General features: G+C 42.8%; 2 protein-coding genes across 7 annotated transcripts; both read left to right on the top strand.

Annotated features, from left to right (window-relative positions):
• The first annotated feature begins 656 nt into the window (after positions 1 to 656).
• On the top strand, positions 657 to 14,389 carry sh2b1 (SH2B adaptor protein 1). Of its 2 annotated transcripts, XM_065964270.1 has the most exons (10): positions 665 to 854; positions 4,648 to 6,756; positions 6,914 to 7,015; positions 7,309 to 7,400; positions 7,509 to 7,588; positions 7,747 to 7,902; positions 8,587 to 8,798; positions 9,493 to 9,667; positions 11,061 to 11,151; positions 11,790 to 11,945. In XM_065964270.1, exons 2-10 carry the CDS (start codon positions 5,050 to 5,052, stop codon positions 11,809 to 11,811), a joined length of 2,637 nt encoding a protein of 878 aa, XP_065820342.1. In that variant the 5' UTR covers positions 665 to 854; positions 4,648 to 5,049; the 3' UTR covers positions 11,812 to 11,945. The 2 variants fall into 2 exon arrangements, with proteins under 2 accessions (XP_065820341.1, XP_065820342.1); XM_065964269.1 differs by lacking the exon at positions 11,061 to 11,151 and having other exon boundaries at positions 657 to 854; positions 11,790 to 14,389.
• atxn2l (ataxin 2-like) lies at positions 12,425 to 25,408 on the top strand. 5 transcript variants are annotated; one of them, XM_065964274.1, is made up of 23 exons: positions 12,425 to 12,678; positions 16,518 to 16,563; positions 17,074 to 17,130; positions 17,228 to 17,299; positions 17,823 to 18,024; positions 18,214 to 18,332; positions 18,606 to 18,697; positions 18,873 to 19,079; positions 19,258 to 19,568; positions 19,930 to 20,013; positions 20,145 to 20,288; positions 20,607 to 20,684; positions 20,871 to 20,932; positions 21,413 to 21,744; positions 21,954 to 22,023; positions 22,147 to 22,308; positions 22,391 to 22,454; positions 22,765 to 22,931; positions 23,249 to 23,381; positions 23,665 to 23,774; positions 24,084 to 24,266; positions 24,403 to 24,532; positions 25,010 to 25,408. In XM_065964274.1, the coding sequence occupies exons 1-23, from the start codon at positions 12,665 to 12,667 to the stop codon at positions 25,066 to 25,068; spliced, it is 2,898 nt and encodes a 965-aa protein (XP_065820346.1). In that variant the 5' UTR covers positions 12,425 to 12,664; the 3' UTR covers positions 25,069 to 25,408. The 5 variants fall into 5 exon arrangements, with proteins under 5 accessions (XP_065820346.1, XP_065820344.1, XP_065820345.1 ...); XM_065964272.1 differs by having other exon boundaries at positions 16,518 to 16,575; XM_065964273.1 differs by lacking the exon at positions 12,425 to 12,678 and adding an exon at positions 15,981 to 16,117.
• Positions 25,409 to 25,800: the final 392 nt, after the last annotated feature.

The raw sequence follows: 25,800 nt of genomic DNA, 5'->3' as shown, positions 1-25,800 counted from the left end.
TTTGGTAAATATACAAAAAGTAGTCCAATGTCATATAAGACAGTATCATTAAGTAAAATGGAAATTAAATTAATGTGTCAATTTTTTATTGTTTTTAGGATGTTGTAGTATTTTGTGTTCCTAGTTTTTGCATAGGTTTATTAGTGTGTGCGTGGCTGTCGCTATGTTATATACCTAACTAACCACCTTAAGGAACAGTGGGGGGGTCCCCAGTTCATGTCACCCTCTGTTTGGGGGTCACGACCTGAAAAGTTTGAGAACCCCTGATCTAGACTATTGTAATGGGAGAACAACATGAAGCATCTATTATATTTCTACCTATGTCATTGGTTAATCACAGCAACATGATGCAGCTACATACATAACAGTCAGATCGATGGATGGATGACGGTGGGCGTACAGTAACCTAATAAAGGACTCTTGTCAGTTATGTTGGACCCCTTAAGTGATGAACAGGGCGTGAGTTAGTGAGTTTGTTTGTATGAAGGAGTGGGAGGAAGTCAGAAAGGAAGCTGTAGCTCTGCACTTCCCACCCTCAACCCTGTTTATCGCGTCATTTCTCGGATGCGAGTAAATGAGTCGACCAAAATCCAGAGGCTTTTTTTTTTTTTTTTCCAACGGCAGCCGTCAAGCTCAAACGCTGGAGCAACAAACTATCGCGAGAACGAGGAGCAGAGAGCGAGAAGAACGGGTCCAGGCAAGGCAATAGCAATATTCATATTTAGCAACAACAACAACCTTTACGAGAATCATTTTTTTTTTCTTCTCCCCGTTATGAAGCTTCAAATAACGATGAAAAAGTGTGGGAGTTTCAACGATACACACGAATGAAATAACTGGACTGTGATGTACAGGTAGAGAACTTACAGCACATTGTGGTGAAGCATATTGATAGCTAGCTAGCAGGTTTATTAATAGCTAGCTGACGGGCTAAAGGTTAGCTTAGCTCGCAAAAAGAAATCTTCTCGTTGTAGCTGCTGATGGGGGTGATTCAATATGTGGCGAGCTCAGCGACAAGTCACAGCCGTGATCCGAAACAAACGAATATCTCGCCAACAATGCCAAATTTAAAAAAAAAAAAACACGTATTGATATCAGGTCCGTAAGCAAGTTGACGTGAGGTAGCTATTGTTAGCTAGCCAACGTTACACGTCTTTAAAGAAAGCTGTGTGAGCTGAGACTTTACACAAGGTAGTGTTTCAGACGAGTTTATAAAACAGTCATCTAACTCTACGTTGCTCCTGGACACAATACGTGAAGCAAGCATGCATTTGCCTGGTTACATGTGTTTTTCACCAGGTGTTAGTTTACTTCAAGGTATGCCAGCTTCTCACATGCTTCATGTAGACCATCACTTATTCATCATGCTTCATGTAGACCATCACTCACTCATCATGCTTCATGTAGACCATCACTCACTCATCATGCTTCATGTAGACCATCACTCACTCATTATGCTTCATGTAGACCATCACTTATTCATCATGCTTCATGTAGACCATCACTCACTCATTATGCTTCATGTAGACCATCACTCACTCATTATGCTTCATGTAGACCATCACTCACTCATTATGCTTCATGTAGACCATCACTCACTCATTATGCTTCATGTAGACCATCACTTATTCATTATGCTTCATGTAGACCATCACTCACTCATTATGCTTCATGTAGACCATCACTCACTCATCATGCTTCATGTAGACCATCACTCACTCATCATGCTTCATGTAGACCATCACTCACTCATCATGCTTCATGTAGACCATCACTCACTCATTATGCTTCATGTAGACCATCACTCACTCATTATGCTTCATGTAGACCATCACTCACTCATCATGCTTCATGTAGACCATCACTCACTCATCATGCTTCATGTAGACCATCACTCACTCATTATGCTTCATGTAGACCATCACTTATTCATTATGCTTCATGTAGACCATCACTCACTCATTATGCTTCATGTAGACCATCACTTATTCATTATGCTTCATGTAGACCATCACTTATTCATTATGCTTCATGTAGACCATCACTCACTCATTATGCTTCATGTAGACCATCACTTATTCATTATGCTTCATGTAGACCATCACTTATTCATTATGCTTCATGTAGACCATCACTCACTCATTATGCTTCATGTAGACCATCACTCACTCATCATGCTTCATGTAGACCATCACTTATTCATTATGCTTCATGTAGACCATCACTCACTCATCATGCTTCATGTAGACCATCACTCACTCATTATGCTTCATGTAGACCATCACTCACTCATTATGCTTCATGTAGACCATCACTCACTCATTATGCTTCATGTAGACCATCACTCATTAATTATGCTTCATGTAGACCATCTCTCATTAATTATGCTTCATGTAGACCATCTCTCACTCATTCATTATGCTTCATGTAGACCATCACTTATTCATTAGGCTTCATGTAGACCATCACTTATTCATTATGCTTCATGTAGACCATCACTCACTCATTATGCTTCATGTAGACCATCACTCACTCATTATGCTTCATGTAGACCATCACTCACTCATTATGCTTCATGTAGACCATCACTTATTCATTATGCTTCATGTAGACCATCACTCACTCATCATGCTTCATGTAGACCATCACTTATTCATTATGCTTCATGTAGACCATCACTCACTCATCATGCTTCATGTAGACCATCACTCACTCATTATGCTTCATGTAGACCATCACTCACTCATTATGCTTCATGTAGACCATCACTTATTCATTATGCTTCATGTAGACCATCACTCACTCATTATGCTTCATGTAGACCATCACTTATTCATTATGCTTCATGTAGACCATCACTTATTAATTATGCTTCATGTAGACCATCACTCACTCATTATGCTTCATGTAGACCATCTCTCATTAATTATGCTTCATGTAGACCATCTCTCACTCATTCATTATGCTTCATGTAGACCATCTCTCACTCATTCATTATGCTTCATGTAGACCATCACTTATTCATTATGCTTCATGTAGACCATCACTTATTCATTATGCTTCATGTAGACCATCACTCACTCATCATGCTTCATGTAGACCATCACTCACTCATCATGCTTCATGTAGACCATCACTCACTCATCATGCTTCATGTAGACCATCACTCACTCATCATGCTTCATGTAGACCATCACTCACTCATTATGCTTCATGTAGACCATCACTCACTCATTATGCTTCATGTAGACCATCACTCACTCATTATGCTTCATGTAGACCATCACTCACTCATTATGCTTCATGTAGACCATCACTCACTCATTATGCTTCATGTAGACCATCTCTCACTCATTATGCTTCATGTAGACCATCACTCACTCATTATGCTTCATGTAGACCATCACTTATTCATCATGCTTCATGTAGACCATTACTTATTCATTATGCTTCATGTAGACCATCACTCACTCATCATGCTTCATGTAGACCATCACTCACTCATTATGCTTCATGTAGACCATCTCTCACTCATTATGCTTGATGTAGACCATCACTCACTCATTATGCTTCATGTAGACCATCACTTATTCATCATGCTTCATGTAGACCATCACTTATTCATTATGCTTCATGTAGACCATCACTCACTCATCATGCTTCATATAGACCATCACTCACTCATTATGCTTCATGTAGACCATCACGCTTCATGTAGACCATCACTCACTCATCATGCTTCATGTAGACCATCACTCACTCATTATGCTTCATGTAGACCATCACTCACTCATTATGCTTTATGTAGACCATCACTCATTCATCATGCTTCATGTAGACCATCACTTACTCATTATGCTTCATAAGAATTTTGACTGATCTCAGGAAGCCGTCTAGTAGGTTTTGTCATAGCAATGGCAATAAGAAGTCGATTTTACAGCTGATTTTATGATATCGAGGGATTCCTCTTATGAAATGTCTTTTATGATGTATACAGTGGAAGTATTTAATCCTCCCACTCAAATCCTTTACTGAAGTTCATATAATAATGCATGAAATACAAAATTATTCAACCACAAGTTAAATTTCTTCTTTTGAAGTATGAAAATTCTGCAGAAGTAATAATGTTATAATCACAGTTTAATAAGTTCTAACTTTTAGCCACTAACAAGAATGTAATCAAATTTTGCTATTTAATATCAAATAGCCAAAATGTATCTTGTTTTACTATCTATTACGATGTTTAAGTCTTTGTTCATGCTTATACAAGATCCATATATTAAGGCAGCTTAAGGCTTAAGAAGTTGGTTACCAACATCCTTGGTCGGAATTACAATTTAAATATTTAATGACCATCACACGCACTCTGCAAAATCTACTTCTCCATCCCATCCTTTTATTCCCCATCCATGTTGCATGTCTTTTAATTGCTCCTAGGTTTAATTGAGGTTTTTTTGGTGGGCAGAGCCTTTGCTTATGGAGCTATTTTCCTTTTGAAATGACTTTCTATTATTAGTTTTACTAACCCATCATATTACTTTGAATCATGTCCCTCCTAGTTGAACTAGTAGTCTAAAAAACGTGTTGGGGGTCTTTGCTGTATTATTGAACTACAGTTTAACGTAGTTTGTTTTTGTGTTTTTACAGGATGTGGCTTAACTTCTCTGCATGTATGACAGATGGCGAAGAAGGGGCAGACCTTGTGAATCTCACACATCTAACCTCCCCTATCCTTGGATTTACTGTCTGTTTGAATCCAATATTTTTTTGTTAAAAACATATAATATAACAAAATAATGTAGCAAAAGGCTTAGCCTTAGAGATATTTGACCTCTTTTAACCCCATCTTGCATGGGTCTGGTACATATATGCTCATCATTTTAGATGGGGCTGAGCACAACACTTAAACTCACAATCATTTGTCAACTATTAGACCAATGTGCCGTGTTTGCCCCCAGTCAGCTGTGCAATCACTTCAGCTTTCTGTTGTATGTTTGAAGTGATTTGATAGACCATTGAGTCAAGCCGTGTCCCCCGCCTTTCAGAAGCATGAACGGCTCTCTTTTAACCCCGCCAAGCCCAGGGGCGGCTAACTCCTCTCCTTTACCTCCTTCCCCCTCCCCATCTCCATCTCCTCCTTCTCCCTCTCTGCTGCCCCTGTCCCCACGGCCGCCCCCTTTGCCACCTCTCGTGAGCCCTCCACCCCAGGCTCACCAATCCTCCCTGTCAGAAACCCCAACACCATCCCCCTCTCCTTGCCTGAGCTGGACCGAATTCTGTGAGCTCCACGCCCGCGTCGCAGCTGGTGACTTTGCACGCCACTTTCGGGCCTTTCTCCTGGAAAACCCTCACTACTCCCCAGACTCGGCAGCCGCCTTCTGCCGGCGCTTCACTGACCGTTTCGTCCGTCACTTTCAGAGTGAACTTGAGGGGGCCCTTCCACCGAGCTGTACCTCTGGGAGGGACGATATGGTGAGCTGGGCTCCCCAGTCAGATGCTACTTCCCTGGAAGAGGAGGCGGTCTCCCCCTTGTCAGCATCTGGGGGAGGTGTCCTCCCATGTCCCCCAGCCAACATGACACGGGCCTCGTCCAAGGCTGCACCGACACGACTGGTGTTGGAGAACCGAATCGGGGACAGGTTTCAGGATTCTTACGCTCACGGCCAAGTCCTTCCTCCATCGTCATCATCGTCATGCTGCTCCTCATTAGGAGGAAACAACGGAAGGCGTGAAGAGCGTGGGGCCATGGTCGTCCCTGGGAATGGAGAAGCACCGGTTGAGGAAGAGGAGGACAGCTGGTTAGGGGTAGCGTCTGTGGGGGAGGATGTTGAGCCAGAGGAGCAGGACGCCGAGACCACAGAGGTGGATGGTGCAGACCCCTCCCACACTCCTCAGATTCCATCTTCCTCTTCCTCGGTTACTCCCCCGCCTGGCTCCAAAGGTAACAGTACACCCAACTCCAAAAACAAACTTAAGAAGCGCTTTTCCTTGCGGAGTGTGGGTCGTAGTGTGCGGGGGAGTGTCCGTGGTATTCTGCACTGGCGAAGCTCCTCCAGTGACTCTGCCCAGAGCCAGCTGCCCTCCAGCTACAGCTACACTATGGGTGTGCAGGATGCTACCTTGGTTTCTGCCTCAAAGAGGAACTCTGGTACACAGCCTCCAACACCCACCTCCTCTATGCCTGTGTCTCTGTCCATGCCCCTTGCCCTTCCCCACTCCTCCTCCTCCTCGCTGCCCCCCTCGTCTTCAAGCAGCGCCACCTCTCTGTCTCTGACGGAAGCTGCTCGGGACCGGAGGCGGAGCAATGGCGAAGGAGGCGAAAAGGAGAAGTGGAGCCATCGTCTTGAGAAACTCAGACTGTCACGATCCCCACCTCCTATCCTTAACCAAACCACCGCCTCCACGCTGCCTCCAAGCAGTGCTGCCGCTGCTGCCATTGGGCCTCCAAGGAAGGTGGGCCGGCTAGTTCGTGAGGGCGGGGTGAGTGTGAGTTCATCCAGCGACGAGTTGAGTGCAAGCCACGGCTTCTCTGGCTTCTCGTTTGGTCTGCTGCACCACAGTACGGACAACAACAATGCTGCGTCAGCTTCAACTGCATCAGCTCAGGCAGTACCGGTGCAGCCTCTGGCCAGTGGAGGGAATGTGCCCTGGAGAGGAGGTCGCTGGCATAAATGTCGCCTGGTCCTAAGAGAGCGGGACAGAGAAGGTGGTGAGCGAGGGGAGGAGTACTACTTGGAATTCTTCATTCCACCTAAAGTAAGGGTTCCCTTCTGTGAAATATTAAAACGTGTCCACAGTCCTAAAATTTGACAGGTCTGTTAAAGAGGAAACTTTAGTGTTTTTACTGTTAGCTAAGTGGTTAGGCATAGTGAAGAAGCACCAATAATCTATAGTACATGGTTTGTCCCTGCAGTCGTCAAAGCCACGGCTGACTGTCCCCTGCTGCTCAATCGTGGATGTGAGGAGCACCACAGCACTTGAGGTCCCTGACAAGGAGAACACCTTTCTGCTGCAGGTAATCACTCCTTCACTGGAGTCCCCCTGTCTGCCTCTTCTTAACTAAAAAAAAAAAAAAGTCTCTCAAGGGAAATCCACTCTGGCAGCTTTTCAAACTCTACTATTTGGACTTCAAAGGCACCACGTATCTGTGAGAGTCTGACCAGCTGACCTGAAATATACTAGGAACTGTCGTTAAAAGGAAAAAGATTTGTATGCAGTGATTTCAATGATAAGAATGAATGAAGAGCCACATCTGTAAAGTTTGTACCTTTTTATTTCCACTTCTATCTGCTTTTATACATTTTTCAGCTGGAAGGACTGGCACAGTATGTCATTGAAACTCGTGATGCTGTACAGATGAGAGCTTGGCTGAGTGACATAAGGAATGGAATTTGTCTCAGGTAATAAATGAATGTATTAAAATGTGTTTTGGAAGGATAGAACATTTGGATCAGCATGAAGCAGCTGTAAGTGTGGCTGCTTGAGGAGCAACTGTCTCTTTCTCACAGTGAACAGGAAGACGCTGAAGGTGTGTGTGGGCCGCTGGACATCAGTGGGACACCTGAGATTGTTGACCGATTGTCGCAAGGTACGTCTTTCATACTGAATGACTTAAAGGTTGCTACGGTATAATGGGGCTGCTAGGTTTAAAAACAGGCGCAAGTGTTGGAATACCACTGGTTTCACATTTAGCCTGGCATGCATAATTAAGTGTAATCTCTCTTTGGTCCTGTTTTGCGGTCTCAGTGTGTTATGGAGGTATCGGGGGCTCCTCCCCTCTGATGGATCCTCTCCCACCGGAGCTGCCACCTCGAGCCCCTCTTGATGAACCAGACAGCAGGATTCTTGGGGGAGGTGGGGCGAGTCTGGGCACACCTTTTGCTGAGACACCAGATGCCACAGGTGAGCATCATCCAAAGACATATTCTGATTTTAAAACAGAAAAAGATTATTATTGAACCGAAGCATGTTGCGGTTAACAGTACGAATAGTGAAGGCTCAGCTACACTGGGTTTTTCCGTTGTCACGCTCAAGAAGGGGGCGGTACATTCTTTTCAACCTGAGTGCACATCTGCTCTAGAGAGGAGGGGGGCCCCGGGAGACGGCCCTTTTCAATGTTTTGAAATTGGACTGCAGTACCCATTTTAAACACTGGGTGTCAGAGTTACATATTGCTCCTTCAGTATATAAAAAATCTATTTACATAATTTTATCGGTCATTCCTTTGTATGAATAAGATTTTTTCAAACTGCTAAACTCTAAGCACAATTCACAGTTGAACACAAATTGCATCATTTAGTGCACTTTGTTCACCAAGAAACACTGGCCTTCAAAATGCAATCCCCTGAAGTATTACTTCAATTGGAAGAACACTTCAGTCATGTGTCAGCTGGAGACTTTGTATGTGTATTTTGTAAGACATTTGTGGAGTTTAGACCGAGTGGTTTCAGTTGGTCTATAATCGCTGCTTTCTTAATTCAGTCCAAACATTAGTCTTCTTTCATTTGGCTCGCTTGCTTTGAAAGTGCTTAATGTAAAAGTGTCAAAACGCTAAGCAAATACGTTTCATACCATTCATCCCTCTAGGTTCCTTCCTGTTCTCGGACACGACTGCTTCAGAGGTGGTGGAGCACCCGCTCAGTGAGTGTCAATGGTTCCACGGCACCCTTTCTCGTCTCAAAGCTGCTCAGCTGGTCTTGGCTGGAGGCCCGGCGAGCCACGGTGTTTTCCTGGTTCGACAGAGTGAGACACGGCGTGGAGAATATGTCCTCACCTTTAACTTCCAGGGCAAGGCTAAGGTGAGTTTTGAAAGCTCAGCTCTGCACAGATTTGAGAGAGGCTGATTAATTTCATTTGGAGGACAGAGCATTCAATGCTTTTGTTCTAGTTTTTAGTAACTACAACTGATCCTTGTATTACATTTAATGAGCACCATCACTGCAAACTGTAGAACAATGCATTACTGTAAATAACTGGCAGGTCTGTTTCCTTATCACAAGTGCTCTTGTGCACTAGAACAAACAAAACAGGGACCTAGTAATTGACAAGGGCCGTCCTTTTGCCTAACAGAAAACTAAAGTATTTTCACCTTCTGAGCCTCCATTGGTAAGGCAGTTTGTGGTTCTGTGTGTTACACAAATATTGTGGTTTAACCAAAATATCAGTTAAAAACAATAACACAAACAAAATATTTGAGACAGGGATAGATGATCAACTGTTGTGATCTGGAAGATTAAGTTGTGTTTGTTGTCTTTGAAACGGGTGCTGAAACAGCGGTTTCACAAAAAGCTGTACATTTGTAGGGATTCTTCCCATCATGTCTGTCATTAACAGAAAGAATCAACACTCTTCCTAGACATACTCTGATCGCACACATTCGCCCCTAAGGATTACGTTGCAGCCTTTACAACCAGATATGGCCATTCTTATTCTGTATTCTGTCTAGTGACTTTTAACCGTGACCCCCCCTGGACTTTGCTTTCATTCTTGCAGCACCTCCGTTTGTCCCTGAACGAGGACGGTCAGTGCAGGGTGCAGCACCTCTGGTTCCAGTCCATCTTCGATATGTTGGAGCACTTCAGGGTGCACCCGATCCCTCTGGAGTCCGGCGGCGCCTCAGACGTCACACTCATCAGCTTTGTGGGTGCCACCGCTGTTCGCCAGCCAGGTATGATGACCCTGAATTTAAAGATGAAAATACACAGAATCGATTAAAAAAATGGAAACAATAATCATAAAGGATCCTTAAATAAGCCTGTTTCAAAAATGTTTTCATGGGTCTGCTAAGGATGTTTAGTTCTGTAAGGCCCAAAACTGAATTCAGATAGCACATAGCTTTACTCAAATCCCAAACTGTTTGTTGTAAAAAAAAAAAAAAGGAAAATCTTTTAAAATGTTTCACACATGATCTTATTTAGACTAAATTGTATCCATATCATGTAGATGCAGGGCAATTCAAACAGCACCTAGAAAAGGAAGATATACTCGCACACTTATTTATTGACTTTGACCAGAAGACACTTCAGCTGATAGTTTTAAAAAGACCATCAGCTCAAGAAAACTTTTGGTCCGAACTTTGTGATTTAGATATCGTGTTGTGTAAGTGTGTTAGCATATCCTCTTTTTTATGTTCAAATTGCATTATACCAAAAAGTTGAACGTAAATGAAAAAATGAAAAAAGCTCTCGCTTCATTTTCTAAAAGTATGTGATAGTAATAGGTACACAATCCAATGAAATTCTAAAATATTGTTTTATGTCATGGGCGTATGTGTACGATACTGCATGCGGGCCAGCTGTTTTTACAAACATTCTGCATGATATGCCAAGCACAGCCACGTCATTCTTTAACTCTTCTACCTCGTCTCTCATCGCATCTCTTGACTACATGCACGAGTATCACACTGTACATCCCTAACGTTTAAATGACCTTTCCACTAGTATCTCAGTGAAGAATCCACTCACCTGGCAGCTCTCACCAGGGGTGAAAAGTAACAAACTATATTCACACTGTAACTGAGTAGCTCTTTTGTGTTCTTGTACTAGTCAATGTCTTTACTTTAACTTCATTATATTTTGGGCAAAGGATTGTACTTTGTTACATTTTAAATAGGACCCAATACTGACTAAAATAATTAAAAAAAAAAAAAAAAGGAGATCCAAACCTTCCCTCGACTACTTGAAACTGGGCGGCTTATTGGTTTGACATGTACCACATGACGATGAGGAGCACAGATAGTTCATGTAGAAGAAGAAGAAGTCACCTGCTGAGACTCAAATCATAAGATTGGCGAGTCATACCAAAACATGGAGTCCTGATAATGTTGAGGATGAACCCAAAAGAAAATGCACCTGACTATGAAAACGTTCCTTTAAATATACGATGGTTGGAGATTCTTCTCCTCTTGTCGTTCATATTCTACTTAAGTAAAAATCTAAGTAGCTTTTTACTTGAGTACAATATTCGTGTACTCTTTCCACCCCTGGCTTTAACCATCTACGCAGTCGCTTCTCTGACATATCTGTTGTTGTCTGTTGTATCCGTTGGCTCACCCCTTGCAGGCCGGGACAGGGCAGGCAGTCGGCCTACAGTCTGTGATGTCATCACCACGCGCCATCCTGACTCTCCATCAACCCCCATCTCTGACTGTGTGTAAGTGAGACCGGACTCGGCTGAGAGGGAGAGAGAGAGAGAAGTGTTTGGGAGAGAGCGTCTGAGTGTTTGTTAATTTTTTATGTGCTTATTCATATCTGACATGTTGAGATACATTTTCTTCTGGAAGAGACTCTCAGGTTAAGTGAATGAGGCGTCGCCAATCTTAGAGTAGTAAAGATCCATCACTCTGTGTGGATGGAGCTATTTAGAGATGAAACCATTAATTCAAACTCATGACAGCCCATGAATCCATGATTGTTTGTTCATATTTGTACTACCGATTAAAGTTGAGACATTTAGTAGGCAAACCGTGTTGGAAAATGTGGGTGCTTGGTGTGTGTGGCTGTGGGTGTTTGTGTGTGTTCCTGGAGCTGGACTGCCTCCATGACTCCCATGGACTCCATGACCACTGACTCCTCTCACCTAACCTGCAACTCACTGTCGTTTTCTCTTTTTATCTCCCGCCTCTCACCCTCCTCTCCTCCGACTATGCTGTCACTTCACTCCTTATGCTTTTTGCCTTATATTCTCCTCCTCCTCTTCCTCTGCCTTCCTTTATTTACACTTTTCTCTCGTTTCTTCCCTATCTTTTTTCTTTCTTTTCTCTTCCTCTCGTCTATGTCTTCTTCATGCAGACTTGACCAGCAGACCCCGTAGCCCTCCTCAGCCTCCCCCCCTGCCGCCGGGCCGGCCGCCTCCTCCGACTCCTCCCCAAGAGAGAGGAAATGAGACAGAGGTGGCGGTTGGCGGTGCTGCTGCTGCTGGAGGAGGAGGAGGGGGAGGAGGGGGAGGAGGAGGAGGAGGAGGAGGAGGAGGAGGAGGAGGAGGGGCACCTGTGGTGACAACAACAGGAGGAGGAGGAGCAGCAGCAGGTGGAAGTGGAGGCAGCGGAGGTGGTAGTGGAGGAGGAGTGGAGGACTGGGAGGAAAGGGACAGGGACACTCCTCTCCGCCAACTAGAAGCTGTGGAGGGAGAGGAGAGGGACGGAGCAAGGGCGCCCCGAGCCATCGACAACCAGTACTCCTTCTTCTGATGAAGGGAAGGACAGGAGGATGAAGAGGAGGAGGAGGAGGAGTGTGTATGTGTGTGTGTGTGTTAATGCCAGAGTGTTTGAGTGTGTGTGTATGTGAGTGTGTGTGTGTGTGTGTGTGAGCGAACGTGAGTTTGGATGAGGCGGCGTACATCATAGCCATTCATAACCAGTATTTTTATGTTGTTAGCGAGGTGGAGGAGAAGAGGAGGAAGAGGAGGAGGTAAAAACGTACTAACACTATACGGGAGAGAGGGAGAGAAGAGTAAGCAGATGAAGAGACGGGTGCGAGCAGCTTAACACCACTACTTAGCGGTACATTTCTTTTGTTGTTTTTTTTTTTTTTAGTCCAATAAGCTTTGTTTTGCCGGTACGCCTCATAGCAGCTCAAGCCCTGTGAAGCCAGCAGTCCCAATACCTCACAGCGGTCCTGCCGAGACAGCACAGGCCAGCCAGAGGCCAAACACACTCTACACACACATGTACTGTGGCAGGTAAGACCCAATACTTTACACTCTTACTGTTACGGAGATGACGTCAAAGCTTGCTCCATTTAAAACTCAACCCACGTGTGACAGTGGTTCTAGGGTTTTGTTTTTTTTAACCTTGGCCTACATATTTTCTGGTCTAAATGACTAAAAGGTTCAAATGTTTTTTTAATTTGCTTCAGTAGATTCCTTCAATAAGCAGCCACATAATGTGTCTGACAGAATTACAGAATTTTTTTTAATTTTTTATAGTGATTAACCTTTCCAGTAATGGTAAGATCTTTTTTAAAAACACAATCAGCCTTGAACTCACTCTCATCAAAGCCACCAGAATCAATGACTAGATCCACTAGATCTACAGCTGCCTTAATCTGTTGGGTTTGTTCTTGTTGTGTTGAATTTGGTGCTTGTAATGGTTGGTTCGGATCCAATATAGTATTTGTGCATCATGCAATAACGCAACAAATTTGACGGACCAAGGCAGCAGTGGACCAGCAGTTCCCCAATTCTCTGTAAAGCTGAGTTTGGTGGCTTTGGAAAATCTCTTAAACGTATATACTTTTTATTGGATAATTTTCTTTTTTTTAGCCACATTTGAACACAACAATAACGCTGCTGCTATGATAGCCTGTCTCCTAGCTGCTAAGTAAAGCAGTTTACTGGAGCACTTCCTAATGAGGGGCCGGGCTACAACACCTACCTGAAACTCTGAATGTAAAATCGAGTGGATGCATGCTGAACTTTGCCAATAAATGAGGTAAAGTTCAGCATCAGAGGAATCAAACTGACAGGTTTTTGAATGGAGTTTGGTTTGACTGTACCTCCAAAAAAAAAAAAAAGAGGATGTAACGCTTTGGGTCTCAGTGGCATATGAACTAGAGCAGGCAGGAAACATTTACCTCAGACACACTCAGCAGCATCACTAGGTCTATGTCTCTCTATCCTTTTCTCTCTCTCTCTTTCTTTCTGACAAACACTAAGATAAGAAAGCTGAACTGGCAGAGATGTGTCTTCTTTCTAAGAAAAATTATTGATGATACCAATAACAATAATATTGATGAAAATAATAATAATAATGACGGTCATGATAATATAAGTAATTTTATTTGTTTTTATTTTGTATGCTTACTCCATGTAACACATGTTCCAACTCCATCTTTTAATTCAAATGTGTTTGTGCCTTTTTTTATTTTTGGGATAAAAAGAAGGAAAAAAAAACAAGATTTTACTAAAATGCCTTGTTTTCAAGGCTGTACTATACAGTGTCCTCACTCTCTTTCATGCTGTCTTCTCCTCCTCAAGCTCATCCTCCGTTCATCAAAAAAATATACAGTTAGCAGAAAATGTCAATGAAAATACCTACTTTTTCTACTTGTGCCTTTCTGTGTCTGCATTCGTGTCGCTCTGTCTCCATTCATCTCGGAGTTTAGAGGTTGCTTTCTTTATACACCATGTAACGTCCCAAGTCATTTCAACAGGTCTTTTCTTTGCTCATGTATTTGTCTATATGCACCCCTCCCCACCAAATCCCCCAAACCCGTAATCATCATGTTCTATATCCTTTTCTCAGTTTCAAAACTCTTTGTGCCTTTCTCTGTCTCTTTTCTCTCTTTGCTGGGACCGTGTTGAGGGCGGGCAGTGTTTTCTGTCCACCCGTGTGGTTAGTTTCAGGTACTACATTGAATTTAATGATATAATATAAATATAGTGAAACATGGTTTTTCTTGTTGTGTCTTTTCTTTCTTCTTCTTCTTCTTCTTTAAGGCGTGTTTCCTTAATGGTATTATAAATCTGGTTCAGGTATGCTTTTGATTAACAAATTAATTTATGCAAGAACAATGCCCAGAGATGTTTCTGTAGTTATAGATATGACATTTTTACCTGCAGTCCCTGTGTATAGAACACTAAAAGGCTTGGTTATAAGAGATCAGAAACATTTGTAGGAAATCTAAGCCTAACACTTAAAACAAAACTCTATCTTAATTGAAATAAATTAGAAAGAAGGAAGAAACAAAGCAAAAAATAATAACACTTTGTATTGTTTGTCAGTACAGTACATTGATAACTAAACACTGAAGCAATAATGGCCAGAAATAATGTCTTAAAATAATAGTGTTGTGGAAATGTTCTTGTATTTAATCTTACCTTTAGTTTTGAAGTATTACATTTCCTAAGCTTTGTTTTAATTTCAGTTTAGGCTCTGATTTTTGTAATCTAAGGATGAAAATCAATAAAAATAAAACATTCTGCTGAGGATGACCATGTATAAGGGCAGGCATAATTAATACCGTTTAAAAAAAGTTAAATATGGAAGCAAATAGGGAGTCGAGGCTTTGAGCACTCCAAGTGAGTGTGGCAAAAGGAGGACAGTGCACTCATACACTTAGTATTCAGGCTGTAGACTGCATCAGCTCAAATGATAAAGGCCTCAATGTGCTTACTACTAGATCTTCACCGGGTTTGTGTATCAACGTTCCTATGAGACATTATTTTAGCTCATTACTGCCTTTTAAGCTGGAGCCTGGATACACTGCTTACACAGAAGCTGATGACACATTAAGTTTTCATTACATTACAAACAAATGAGTGTGAATAATGCACGTCTGTTTCAGAACACAACAGATTCAAATGTTTAGTATTCTCAGACTGCCTTTGTTTTGACATCAGGTAAACAGGTTAATAAATGAATAACAGACTGTATGATCTCGGCTTTATGAAGAAAACATGACGAGCATTAAAAAAGAAAAAGCCAGTAGGTCATCCAAGGTCTCATTGAGAGCTTTGTGTTACAAATGTGTGTACACAAATTTAAATATATACTTGTGTTTATTTTTAGTTTTAAATGTTGACATAAGACTATTAAATTATAATTGTATTGTTATTGTGGGGGATAAAGGTGAATACCAGTATGTGCTACTGTTAAATTTTACTTTGAAGGTTTCCTCACATGACCTTCATCCACATCGCCTTTCAGAATCAGCTCCTGAGGAAAAATGACTGACGGGACTTCAACCAGTGACGTGATAGGTCAAAAATGATCGACACGGGGTTTATCCAATCAACGAGCACATCAAACCGTTAGGCGGGGCTTACGACTGATGCGTTCGTTCTATATCATCCTTGCAGCCCGGTATTTTTCGACACACTGTGTTAAGCGATAAAAAAAAATAATAAAAAAAAAACAATTTGCAAGTAAATTCATCATTAATTACTTCCACTTCGAATAAACAGTATTTGTCGTCTTAGTTGAATATTTGTGTCGCATAGAACCGCCCCACACCCGTGTCACATGCGCAGCGGTTGCCGGGCTTTGCCGAATCAAACGCACCCCTCGCCGTGTTTTGTTGTTTTTCAGCGGTGTATCGTGTTTGGCCTGTCAAACCGTGTGACTTTTGACTGGGAGCGACGAGAGACGGGGAATAACAGGGATGCACATGACTAAAAAGTATTATTTACATACTAAGACGTCTTCACCTGTCAGTTTCTGACGCCGTGTCAACATCAGTTCTCGCGGTTCGTTCGTGTCTGTTGCAAAAAAAAAAAAAAAAAAAAATCGACGTCTGCGCTAAGCTAGCTACATTAGCGCACTAAGCTATCTGATTTTTATGTATTCGTTATACAACAATATACCGATTTTTTTACTTAATCTTCAAGTGAGATATTTTAGAATACAGCGCATTTTTTTTACGAGTTTTTAAATGATGCGATGTCAACCTTTTAGTCCCTTCGCTTTTTAGTGAAGGTTGCCGTGATGCCTGTTGTGTTTATTGTTCTCACTGAGGGAGCACTTGATACCTTTAGCTGTTAGCTGACGTTATTATTTGTTTTTTTTTTAACCTCTGCAGGACCAGGAGCACAATGAAACCACCATCACAGAGTCCGTCATGTCCTGTAAGCAGCTTAGTAAGTTGTTACAGCTCCTTGTCTTTTTTTATCACGGATGTTATGATGAGCAGCTTTGTGCATTATTAATCACAGCAAAGTGTTTTCTATGCATACCTGGATCTTTCTGTAATGTCAGTGATTTGTGTGTGTGTGTGAAAGCATTAAAAGGATCAGAGCTTCCTGTTATAAATTCGGTTGTGTAACAAGAAACAAGATGTGAGTGTCATTAAGGAAAACATCCAAATGTAAACAAAGGGGTGGCCTTTTAAGACAGGCCATGTAGCTGTCATCACTCCCAAACAGTAATGATCAGAGGTGGTAGAAGTCCCAGATCATCTCATAACTGAAATATATACTTTAAAATAGTGTTATACTATATTAAATTAATGTTTGCTAATATGCATGTATTCATATTCTGCTGGGTTTAAGGACAGAAAACAGGGATTTCTGTTTTTAGAGGTTTTGACCCTGAGCATGGGGATGTAGTTTGTTCACACATGTGATCTGTGCCTGCAGCTATTTGAAGGCGTATACAACAACGCCAGAATGCTTCATTTTCTCACTGCAGTTGTGGTAAGTACTGTGCTGTTACAACTTGTAAAAATATTGAGACTCGAATGATATTTTGAAGGAAACAGCCTCAAGTTCTCCCCATCATTGCTGGTTTCAGGGCTCCACCTGTGATGTGAGAGTGAAAAGTGGCACAGTGTATGAGGGAATCTTCAAGACGTTGAGCTCACAGGTACAAAGATTTATTATAGTGCACCAGACTGTCACTGAACCTCAACTTTTTAAAATCGACGTGGTTACTAAAGGCTGCACAAAGGCTGGTGGCTGATGCATTTCACTGCATTCACACGTCAACCAATTTTTTATGACTTTACCGTTAGGGTGTATTATTCAGATTATTCCAGGTTAGTGAATCATAGAAAAAGTATTTAATCTAAATACTAGCACCAAAAAAATACAGTGCATAAATTGATCAAATTTGTTGTTTATGTTGCCCAACGTCCTTCTGGCTCATGTTTATCTGTTGTTGTTTTTAAATTGCTTATCAATGGGGATGCATTGAATTGATACCAATTTGTCAGATTCCTGTTTGTACGTTATTAAAAACCTAAAACACAGCATCACATCGTAAAACACACATTATGACAGCATGAGAGCTTCCCACCCTGATTGTGACATCTGAAGAAATTGATTGCAGTGTTATTATGGTCAATATCTTGTGATTGATTTGTGAGTACTTTTTCATCCATTATCAGTGTGAGCTGGCTGTAGATGCTGTTCATAAACGGAGTGAGGGAGATGGAGGAGGAGGAGGAGGAGGAGGTGAGGAAGGAGGAGGAGAAGTTAACCAGGCATCTCAACCTAAGATTGAGGACATCACTGACACCATGATCTTCAGCCCTGCCGACCTGGTGACCATGACCTGCCGGGATGTCGACTTGAGCTTTGCTGTCAGAGGTACACAGGCGCACAGAGAATTTTTTTTTTTTTTTAAATCTTTGTGCTGGGAAGTATAAACTGGAAGTGGGTAAAGACAAGTTTAAAAACATAAAATCACACCTTTCAGTATCCATAATTAAACATCTGTGTCTAATTGGCCTGTATTATTTATGTCTTCACCAAATTTGTGTGTGTGCGCGCATTCAGACACATTCACCGACACGGCCATCAGCTCGTCCCGGGTGAACGGGGAACACCAGGAGAAGGTTCTGCAGAGGTGGGATGGCAATGGAAACGGCGAAAACTTTGAGCTGGAGTCAGACGCGGTGAGGCAACACATTTACAACAGCAGTAAATTCTTAAAATCACTTCTAAGACTCACAGAAAATGGCCTGTTGAAGGTCTAATAGCCGAGTTTCTTACCAGCAGTCTTTGACCTGCTAATACAAGAATGAAGTGTGTTTCCACGATGCAGTTACTGCTGCATCCTTAACTGGGTCCAGTATAAATATGATCACAACAGAAGCAGAAACAAAGAGGGGGGCAGCAGCTTCTATTGTCTTATTTTGTCATGTTTTTGTTGCATTTTCCCCCCCCAGTCAAACGGCTGGGACGCCAACGAGATGTTCAAGTTTAACGAGGAGGCATATGGTGTCAAGTCCACGTATGACTCCAGCCTCTCTATGTACACGTGAGTCTCCCTGCAGCCTGCAGTCAATAAGTTTTACGTTTACGCATAGAAAGATCATTTTTAATACCGCAATATAAATATTATTTGAATCAGACAATTACAAAATCATCACTGCTCCTGATGATGTGGTGAATTATTTTGCTCTCTTATTTGTGTCACCTGTGTGATCTCCCAGCATGCCTTTAGAGAAGGGAAACTCTGAGGTTTACAGACAGCGGGAAGCGCGGGCAGCTCGGCTGGCGAATGAGATCGAGGGCAGCGTGCAGTACCGCCGGCGGGTTTCTTTGGAGAACGACGAAGGCCGGAGCGAGGAGGACAAATACAGCTCTGTGTTGCGAGAGAGGGAAGACCGGGCCAGCCCTGGATTCACCTCCAGTGGCAGGTAAGAATACTTGACGTGTGCTTTGGTCTTGTTTAGTTTGGGTTTCATTTTAAGGTAAAAGTGTCAAATGTTTTCTGTAAAAGATTTGATGCTCCTTCATTTTTTTTTTTTTTTTCTTTAACCCTTTTGATTCTCAGAGCTCCTCTCACAACTTATTTTCTTTGTGTTGGTTTTCTAGGGAAGGTAAATACATTCCTCTCCCCCAGCGGGCTCGAGAGATCGGCCTGTCTGGCAGCAGCGGGAGATCCGGAGCCTCTGGTCGAAATACTTTACCCACTTCCTCCAGACACCCACCACCTGGCTTGTCTTCCCCTAAACCGCCCTCTGAAACGAGCAGCCCGCTGTCCGTCAGAAATGCCTACTCTCCTCATCAATCCCAGAGCAGCCCGCCAGCAGCAAACAGCCCCCCCTGCACCAATCACGTACTGCCGCACTCCCTCTCCCATCCCCAAGCGCTGGCTGACACAACGCGCTCATCTGTGAACGGAGGTACGTCGGTGCGCCATGAAGAGTTTTACTCACTGATTACACTTTCTGTGCTTGAAATGGAGATCAGTATGTACAGATAAGGCAAATAAATAACACTAATCAACAATCTGCTTCCACAAGAGGAGGTGATGACTAGTTCACACAACACTCTGTGTCACATGTCCACGGGGATGAAAAAAACTGGTTTAAAATGACTTTTAGTCAGCTGTGTTTTTGTTGAGGCCAAAACACTGAGGAAAATAAATGTAGTTTATGTTTGCGGACAAGGCCTTGATCATTTATCACATACAAGCGAAAATATGGCTTTGCTCTTTAAAAGTGTGTTGGCTCTAACCGCTCGTCTCTCGCTCTCTCTCCCAAGTTCCATCCAGAACATCACCCAAAGCTCAAAGACTTCAGAGCGCCAGGACCCTGCGGACCCCGACCTCCCAGTCCTCCAATGCAGGTAGATGCAACACACTATCCTTCTAAAAACAAGGCACAGAAAACAATGTTTTTTCTCTGTGATTCTTCAGTTTTCATTATGCATACAAAGTACCTCCTCACTCTCTGTTCATCCCTCCGTCCTCCCTCCAGTTTCCCGTGCTCCAAAACCAGACGTCCCTCCCCAGGACCACCACATGGCTGGCCCAACCTTCTTGGACTCCTCCCCCTCCGCTGTTACCACAACAACCACCTCCACTAAACCCTCTGGCCCCACGCCACTTTTCACTGCTGATGGTGAGACATTTGTTTTTAAATTCATATTACAAACTGGTGAAAGCTGGAATAAGAGCAACATGACAACCATACAGTTTACAGGATGTGCACAATGTCAAAACATTAGATAAGACAGACCATTTACCTCTCATTGGACAAAAACTTAACCTACAGTGAAAGGATAAACTGATATAAACAAGTGCAGTGAAGCTGCTGGGGAACATTAATTATTGAATTATTTGCGGTTTTTAAACACATTTCCACAAAGCCGGTTTTTTTTTTAACATGTGGGTAGTTTCTTGATTGGCGAGTTGACTCTCATGTCTCTGTCCTCCACAGTAAATGAAATCCTCAGCACGGCAGCTAAAGAGCGAACTGAAAGTCTGTCCAGTTCACAGGAAGGCAAGGGCAGCAAAGGTAAAACATTTGATCTGGTTTATATTCATCCATTTTTTTTAATTTACTCTGGATGTGGGAAAGAAAAAACTGGCTTTAGGGTGTTTAATTCATACTTACAAAAACTTTTGTCACTCTTAAAATCCCTGATTCCCTATCCCTGATTCCCCCCCCCCCCCTTCTCTCTGTCTCTCTGTCTTTTCTCAGCTCCCTCTTTCCAGCAGAGATCTCAGCTGGATGAGCTGCGCAAGTTTGGCAAAGAATTTAGGGTAAGAAAAATGTTGTGCTAAGGGACCGGGGTTACATAGGGCAGCATATGAAGTGAAGTACAGGGGTCATACAGGGGTCATACAGGGGTCATACATGGGTCATAAGGGGTTGTATTACTCATTGAGAATCTGTAGTGTGGAAATACGTTTGTTTTTTTTTGCAGCAGGCTGTTATCGCTTTGTCAGACACCAACCCTGCAGCAGGAGTGTCAAGCATAAATAATAATTATTTAAATAATCAACCTTCATGCTGATAGCCTCATTTGTGTTTGTAGCTCATAAAGAGGCATCCATATGAATTTAATGTTTCATAACCAGCTAATAAAACTCCTCACAGGAGCTTTAATTTTACTTAGAATGAAGCCATAGTTCCTTGATCAAACTTGTGTTTATTCATTTAAATCACTCCTGCGTGTTGAGTTGGTTTCTGTGAAGTTATAAGTGAGTTTATTTTTGTTGTCTCCCCCGTTTGTCTCTCAGCTGCAGCCCAGCTCCTCCCCGACAACAAGCCCGGCCTCTGCAGACCCTCCTCAGCACATCTCGGCCTCACCCGTTGACTCTTCCTCCCCGTCCCCCTCCTCACCTTCACCACCTAAACCTGTCAGCCCCCTCACCTCTTCTGCCCAAGACCTGCAGCAGACAACAATTGCACCCTCCCCGACTACCACCCCCCCAGCTTCTGTTGGCCACCAGTCCTCAGGGCCGGGGGGGCTGGACTCTGGGATGACACAGTTAGCTGTGGCCCCTAACACTGAGGGGGCTGCTTCTCTGGAGAGCGGTGATCATTCGGAGGCTGAGTCCGCAGCTGCTGTGTAAGTGACTACTCCTAATCTTTTAATAAGAAGGTCGTGTTGGTTAGTTGGTTTAAGCTTTCATCCCTGCATCTGGAGATAAAGGTTGATTTCTCTAACTTTTCTGTTTCTTAATCATGTTTTCAATGTGTTCCACTTATACCTGATGCCCCCCTGTGTTTTCTTATTGTGGTTTGACCTTTTCTACTTTTTTTGCTTCTCTCTTCCAGGCATGTGAAAAACTCCACTTTAAATCCAAATGCAAAAGAATTTCTTCCAATAAAAGGAAACGCTCCCCCGGTAAGTTAGTTAAAACCATAAACAGAAACAGAAACAGTCGCCTTTTCAGTTTGAATCAATGCCTTACATTTGGACTTTGTGAACACTGAAAGTAACTTTTTTTTTCTTTTCTATATTTGACAGAAGCCTGCGTTGACCCCCACTCCTCCTCGACCAACGCCCCCAAGCCCCTCCTTGGTTCTGCCACCACAAGGACAGCCAGGAGGAGGAGCCATCTACAGCAGCCCGTCGGGACACTACCTGTCCTATATGTCCCCCCTCCACATCCAAGGACACTCCATCCAGGTCTGATCCTCTTTCGTCTCTGTCTGCAGAGATTCATCGCATCCTCTGCTGTAACACTAACGTCCCTCTGTTCTCTCCTCAGAGTCCTCAGATCTATCAGTACACCATGTCCGCTGTCAACCAGGGCAAATACCCCAGACCTAAAGGTGGGTCTGTTTTTTTTTACACTTTTACATGTTTCAATTGGATGAATCCTCCTGAAGACTTAGAGAGAATAAATAACTTCCTCTGCATATTCTGTTCACTTTCTCTGTTCTTTTCATAGTTTTGTAGATAGTTTGTAAGTTTGCAGACGTCTGCACATCCATTTCCACTCTGATTTCTTTTAATGCATGCTATAGGTGACAGCTGCAATGATTTTACATCATCTTTATTTTTGCTGAAATTACATGATTTTTAATGACTGAAGCTCAGGAAGTCTCTTAGCTAAAATCCTCAGTTATTCTGCTGTTTCAGGTCCAGTGGTAGGACAGCGGCCAGAGCATCACGCCTCGCAGACCTCCCCCATGATCTCTGCTGCAGCATCAGCAGCAGGACCCCCACTGGTGGCGTCACCTTACCCCCAGTCTTACCTGCAGTACGGTCAGGTGATCCAGGCCATGCCCCCGCACTACCACGGACAGGTACAGACGAGGCAAACCGATGTTTAGCTGTGAAGAGTCAGAGTTCCTGCTGCTACACACAATAACAACTACAACCTTATCAATCATTCACTGAAATACAAAACATGAATATGAATGCACTTGTAATAATTCAGATGTCTACACTGATGGTTGGAAAAACCGTAGACTCTGGATCCCTTCAACTGCATTTCAAACTTTTTTGCAAAGCTTTATAACCAATCAATCAGTCAATCAGGCAACTGAGGAAATAATCAGCAGATTAACTGTGAATGGTGGAGCTTTGTTATAGTGCTGAAAAGGGCTTCTGTCTCTTGCAGCCGGTTTACTCAATGCTCCAGGGGGGTGCGAGGATGCTGACATCTGGAGTCACTCCTCAGCCAATGGGTCCCCCTGGTCCCCAGTATCCTGGCCAGGCAGAGGGCCAGCAGAGGCAACAACAGGCCATGTATGGTAAGCAGACATTAAGCTTGATTAAATATATTTATCATTTGCAGATTTTTTTATTTTGTATCTAACAAACCCACAGCAGCCTATTTTGAAAAAATTAATCTTCTTTTCTTTCTACATAGTTCAGTTTGTAGAGACCTGCACTCGTAATAACTCAAGAGTTGTGATTTAATTCGGGCAATAAAAAGAAAGAAAGAAAACAATATGAGAAGGAGGAGGGTGTGATTGACCTGTAAGGACAAACAAGTGTTGACGTTCTTGCTTGTATTTGGTGTCCCTCTCTCAGCTCAGTCGTTCTCTCACCACTCGGGCTCCATCCATCCTGGACCCTCCAGCACCCCTACTGGGAATCAACCACCACCCCAGCACACAGCACCCAGTCCAGGTCACTCTCAGGTATGGGGGCCCACACCCATGATTGCAGTACTTAATTTGGAGGAAGACTGGTCATAAGCAATGTTCGCGAACGTAATAATCTTTTGATGCAATCGGTCTTGGATACCTATGAATATCTGTTTTTACTCTTAAGTGCCCTGTTAAGACATCTTGGCTGAAAGTGGTGGAACAACAAATTAAAAAAAGTAAAATAATGTGAAGTCAATGGTTACAAATTATTTCAAAACCTTCTCCTTCTGTGACATTGTTTGAAAAGTCTTTGGTTTATATTTGCATCAAAGGTTTTCTTAAACTCTGTTTTTCTCTCAGTCGAATCAGGGCGGTCCTCAGCCTCAGTCAATGTTTCACTCTGGAGGTTTGTCAGCTCCCACCCCTCCTAACTTGCAGCCAGGCCACAGCTCCCCTCAGGCCTCTTACACCATGCAGGGGTACAGCCTGCCCACCCATCAGCAGCTGCAACACGGCTTCCCTTCAATCAGTCAGCTCACACAGGTAGATACCATCAACTTTATCTTCCAGTAAATCTGGTTACCACCACCACAGAAATCTCCGTCCTCTGCTTGTGGTCCTGTTAAGAATGAATCTGAGTTTGCACTTTCTCAAGTGGTGTCTTCTTTGTCCTCTGCAGGCTCATGTCCAAGGAGGTATGTCAGGACCTCACCACCCTGTCATGCTGCACTACGTTTCCCCTCAGCAAGGCAACAACTCCAACCTCCAGCAGGGAGCACCACAACACTTCTACATCGGACCCCCACAAGGTAAAACACAACTCCAGGTGCACACACTGGCTCATTTCTTATTTGTGATCACTTAAAATTACAAGGAAACTCCTGCATGCCATACACTGGAAAAGGTTTCAGTATCAAAACGTGGCTCATTTGTTTGTGCAATTCAGTAAGTGTCTTTAGTTGTCCTCAAAAATATGATATTGATCCTTTTTAATTTATTTCTTTCTCTCATGGCAGCTTTTGATTAAAAATATGACTGAAAATTGGTCAACTGGTTTTAAAGCTTTGGTCGTTTTCAATGCTATCAAAAACAAGTTGAAGGGTTTAACATTTTGACAACCTTAGTGCTGCCTGTTTCTCTGTGAACTGTATCAAAGATTGACTGGCATGATTAATGGATCCTTTACTGATACTGTACTTAACTTTGATATGCTTTGGTATGACCCTCAGTTTCTTTCTTATGACTAGAGTTGTAAGAAACGTGTGTTTTTGTGTTGTGTCTTCCAGCTGTTCAGGTTCAGGCTCACCCCTCCCAGCAGCTCTCCTATCATCCCTCTGCAAACTGAAACCTCCTCGTCACAGCTGGATCCAAGAGCGAGGAAGACAAATGTTACTCTGTGACATGAGAAAAAAAAACCAACTAAAACCCCCAAACATCTTACAACATTCCCACTCCCTGACATAAAACTAACACATCGTTCTTAACACTTTTATCTTTTACACAGAAACATCTCACACAGGACTTGTCTGATTTTTAAATGTAAATACTGACTGTTTTCACTCACGAACATGAAGATGGACCGAAGACGATTACTGACGACTGAAAACAGTTTTACCTCCTTTCCCCTCTTTGTCCTTTTACAGACAAAGCCAGTTCATTAATAATAAAACCATTAAAAAAAACAACTGTGGATTCAATCACTTTAAATGAGCTGCTCATGGAAGTTGTTAATTCAAACCAACAAACAAGAGGAGACTTTAAAAATGAGCACGTCTTGTTAAACAGGCGTTTAGCATGCTTTTTTTTTTTTTCACCTGCGCTTCATGTAACAACCTCGTTACAAATTACGAGAAACAAGGTGTTCAGCACAGACCAAGCAGAAACCTCCAATGTTGGAAATTGAAGCCGATGTGAAAAATCCTGCAGTTTGTCAAGTGTCCCCTTGAGGCTGGCTGCAGAAGTACCGGAAGTTACACACACACACACCAAGCCAAAAAAAAAAGCTATCAGTGAACATGTTTACAGCCTGGCTCAAAGAACGAGATAGCTCTGATTAGGTTATGTCTCCACTGGCACA

The sequence above is a fragment of the Labrus bergylta genome, chromosome 16 (genome assembly GCF_963930695.1).
Source record: "Labrus bergylta chromosome 16, fLabBer1.1, whole genome shotgun sequence".
In the NCBI taxonomy this organism is placed as follows: domain Eukaryota; kingdom Metazoa; phylum Chordata; class Actinopteri; order Labriformes; family Labridae; genus Labrus; species Labrus bergylta.
This window is presented reverse-complemented; position numbering and strand designations above follow the sequence as displayed.

Coding starts and splice junctions, on each gene's coding strand:
- sh2b1 (XM_065964269.1), top strand. CDS start 5,050: ATGAACGGCTCTCTTTTAACCCCGCCAAGCCCAGGGGCGGCTAACTCC. Junction 7,016..7,308: donor AGAACACCTTTCTGCTGCAG/GTAATCACTCCT, acceptor TACATTTTTCAG/CTGGAAGGACTGGCACAGTA. Junction 7,589..7,746: donor TGTTGACCGATTGTCGCAAG/GTACGTCTTTCA, acceptor TTGCGGTCTCAG/TGTGTTATGGAGGTATCGGG.
- atxn2l (XM_065964271.1), top strand. Junction 17,300..17,822: donor TCAAGACGTTGAGCTCACAG/GTACAAAGATTT, acceptor ATCCATTATCAG/TGTGAGCTGGCTGTAGATGC. Junction 24,267..24,402: donor CAATCAGTCAGCTCACACAG/GTAGATACCATC, acceptor TGTCCTCTGCAG/GCTCATGTCCAAGGAGGTAT.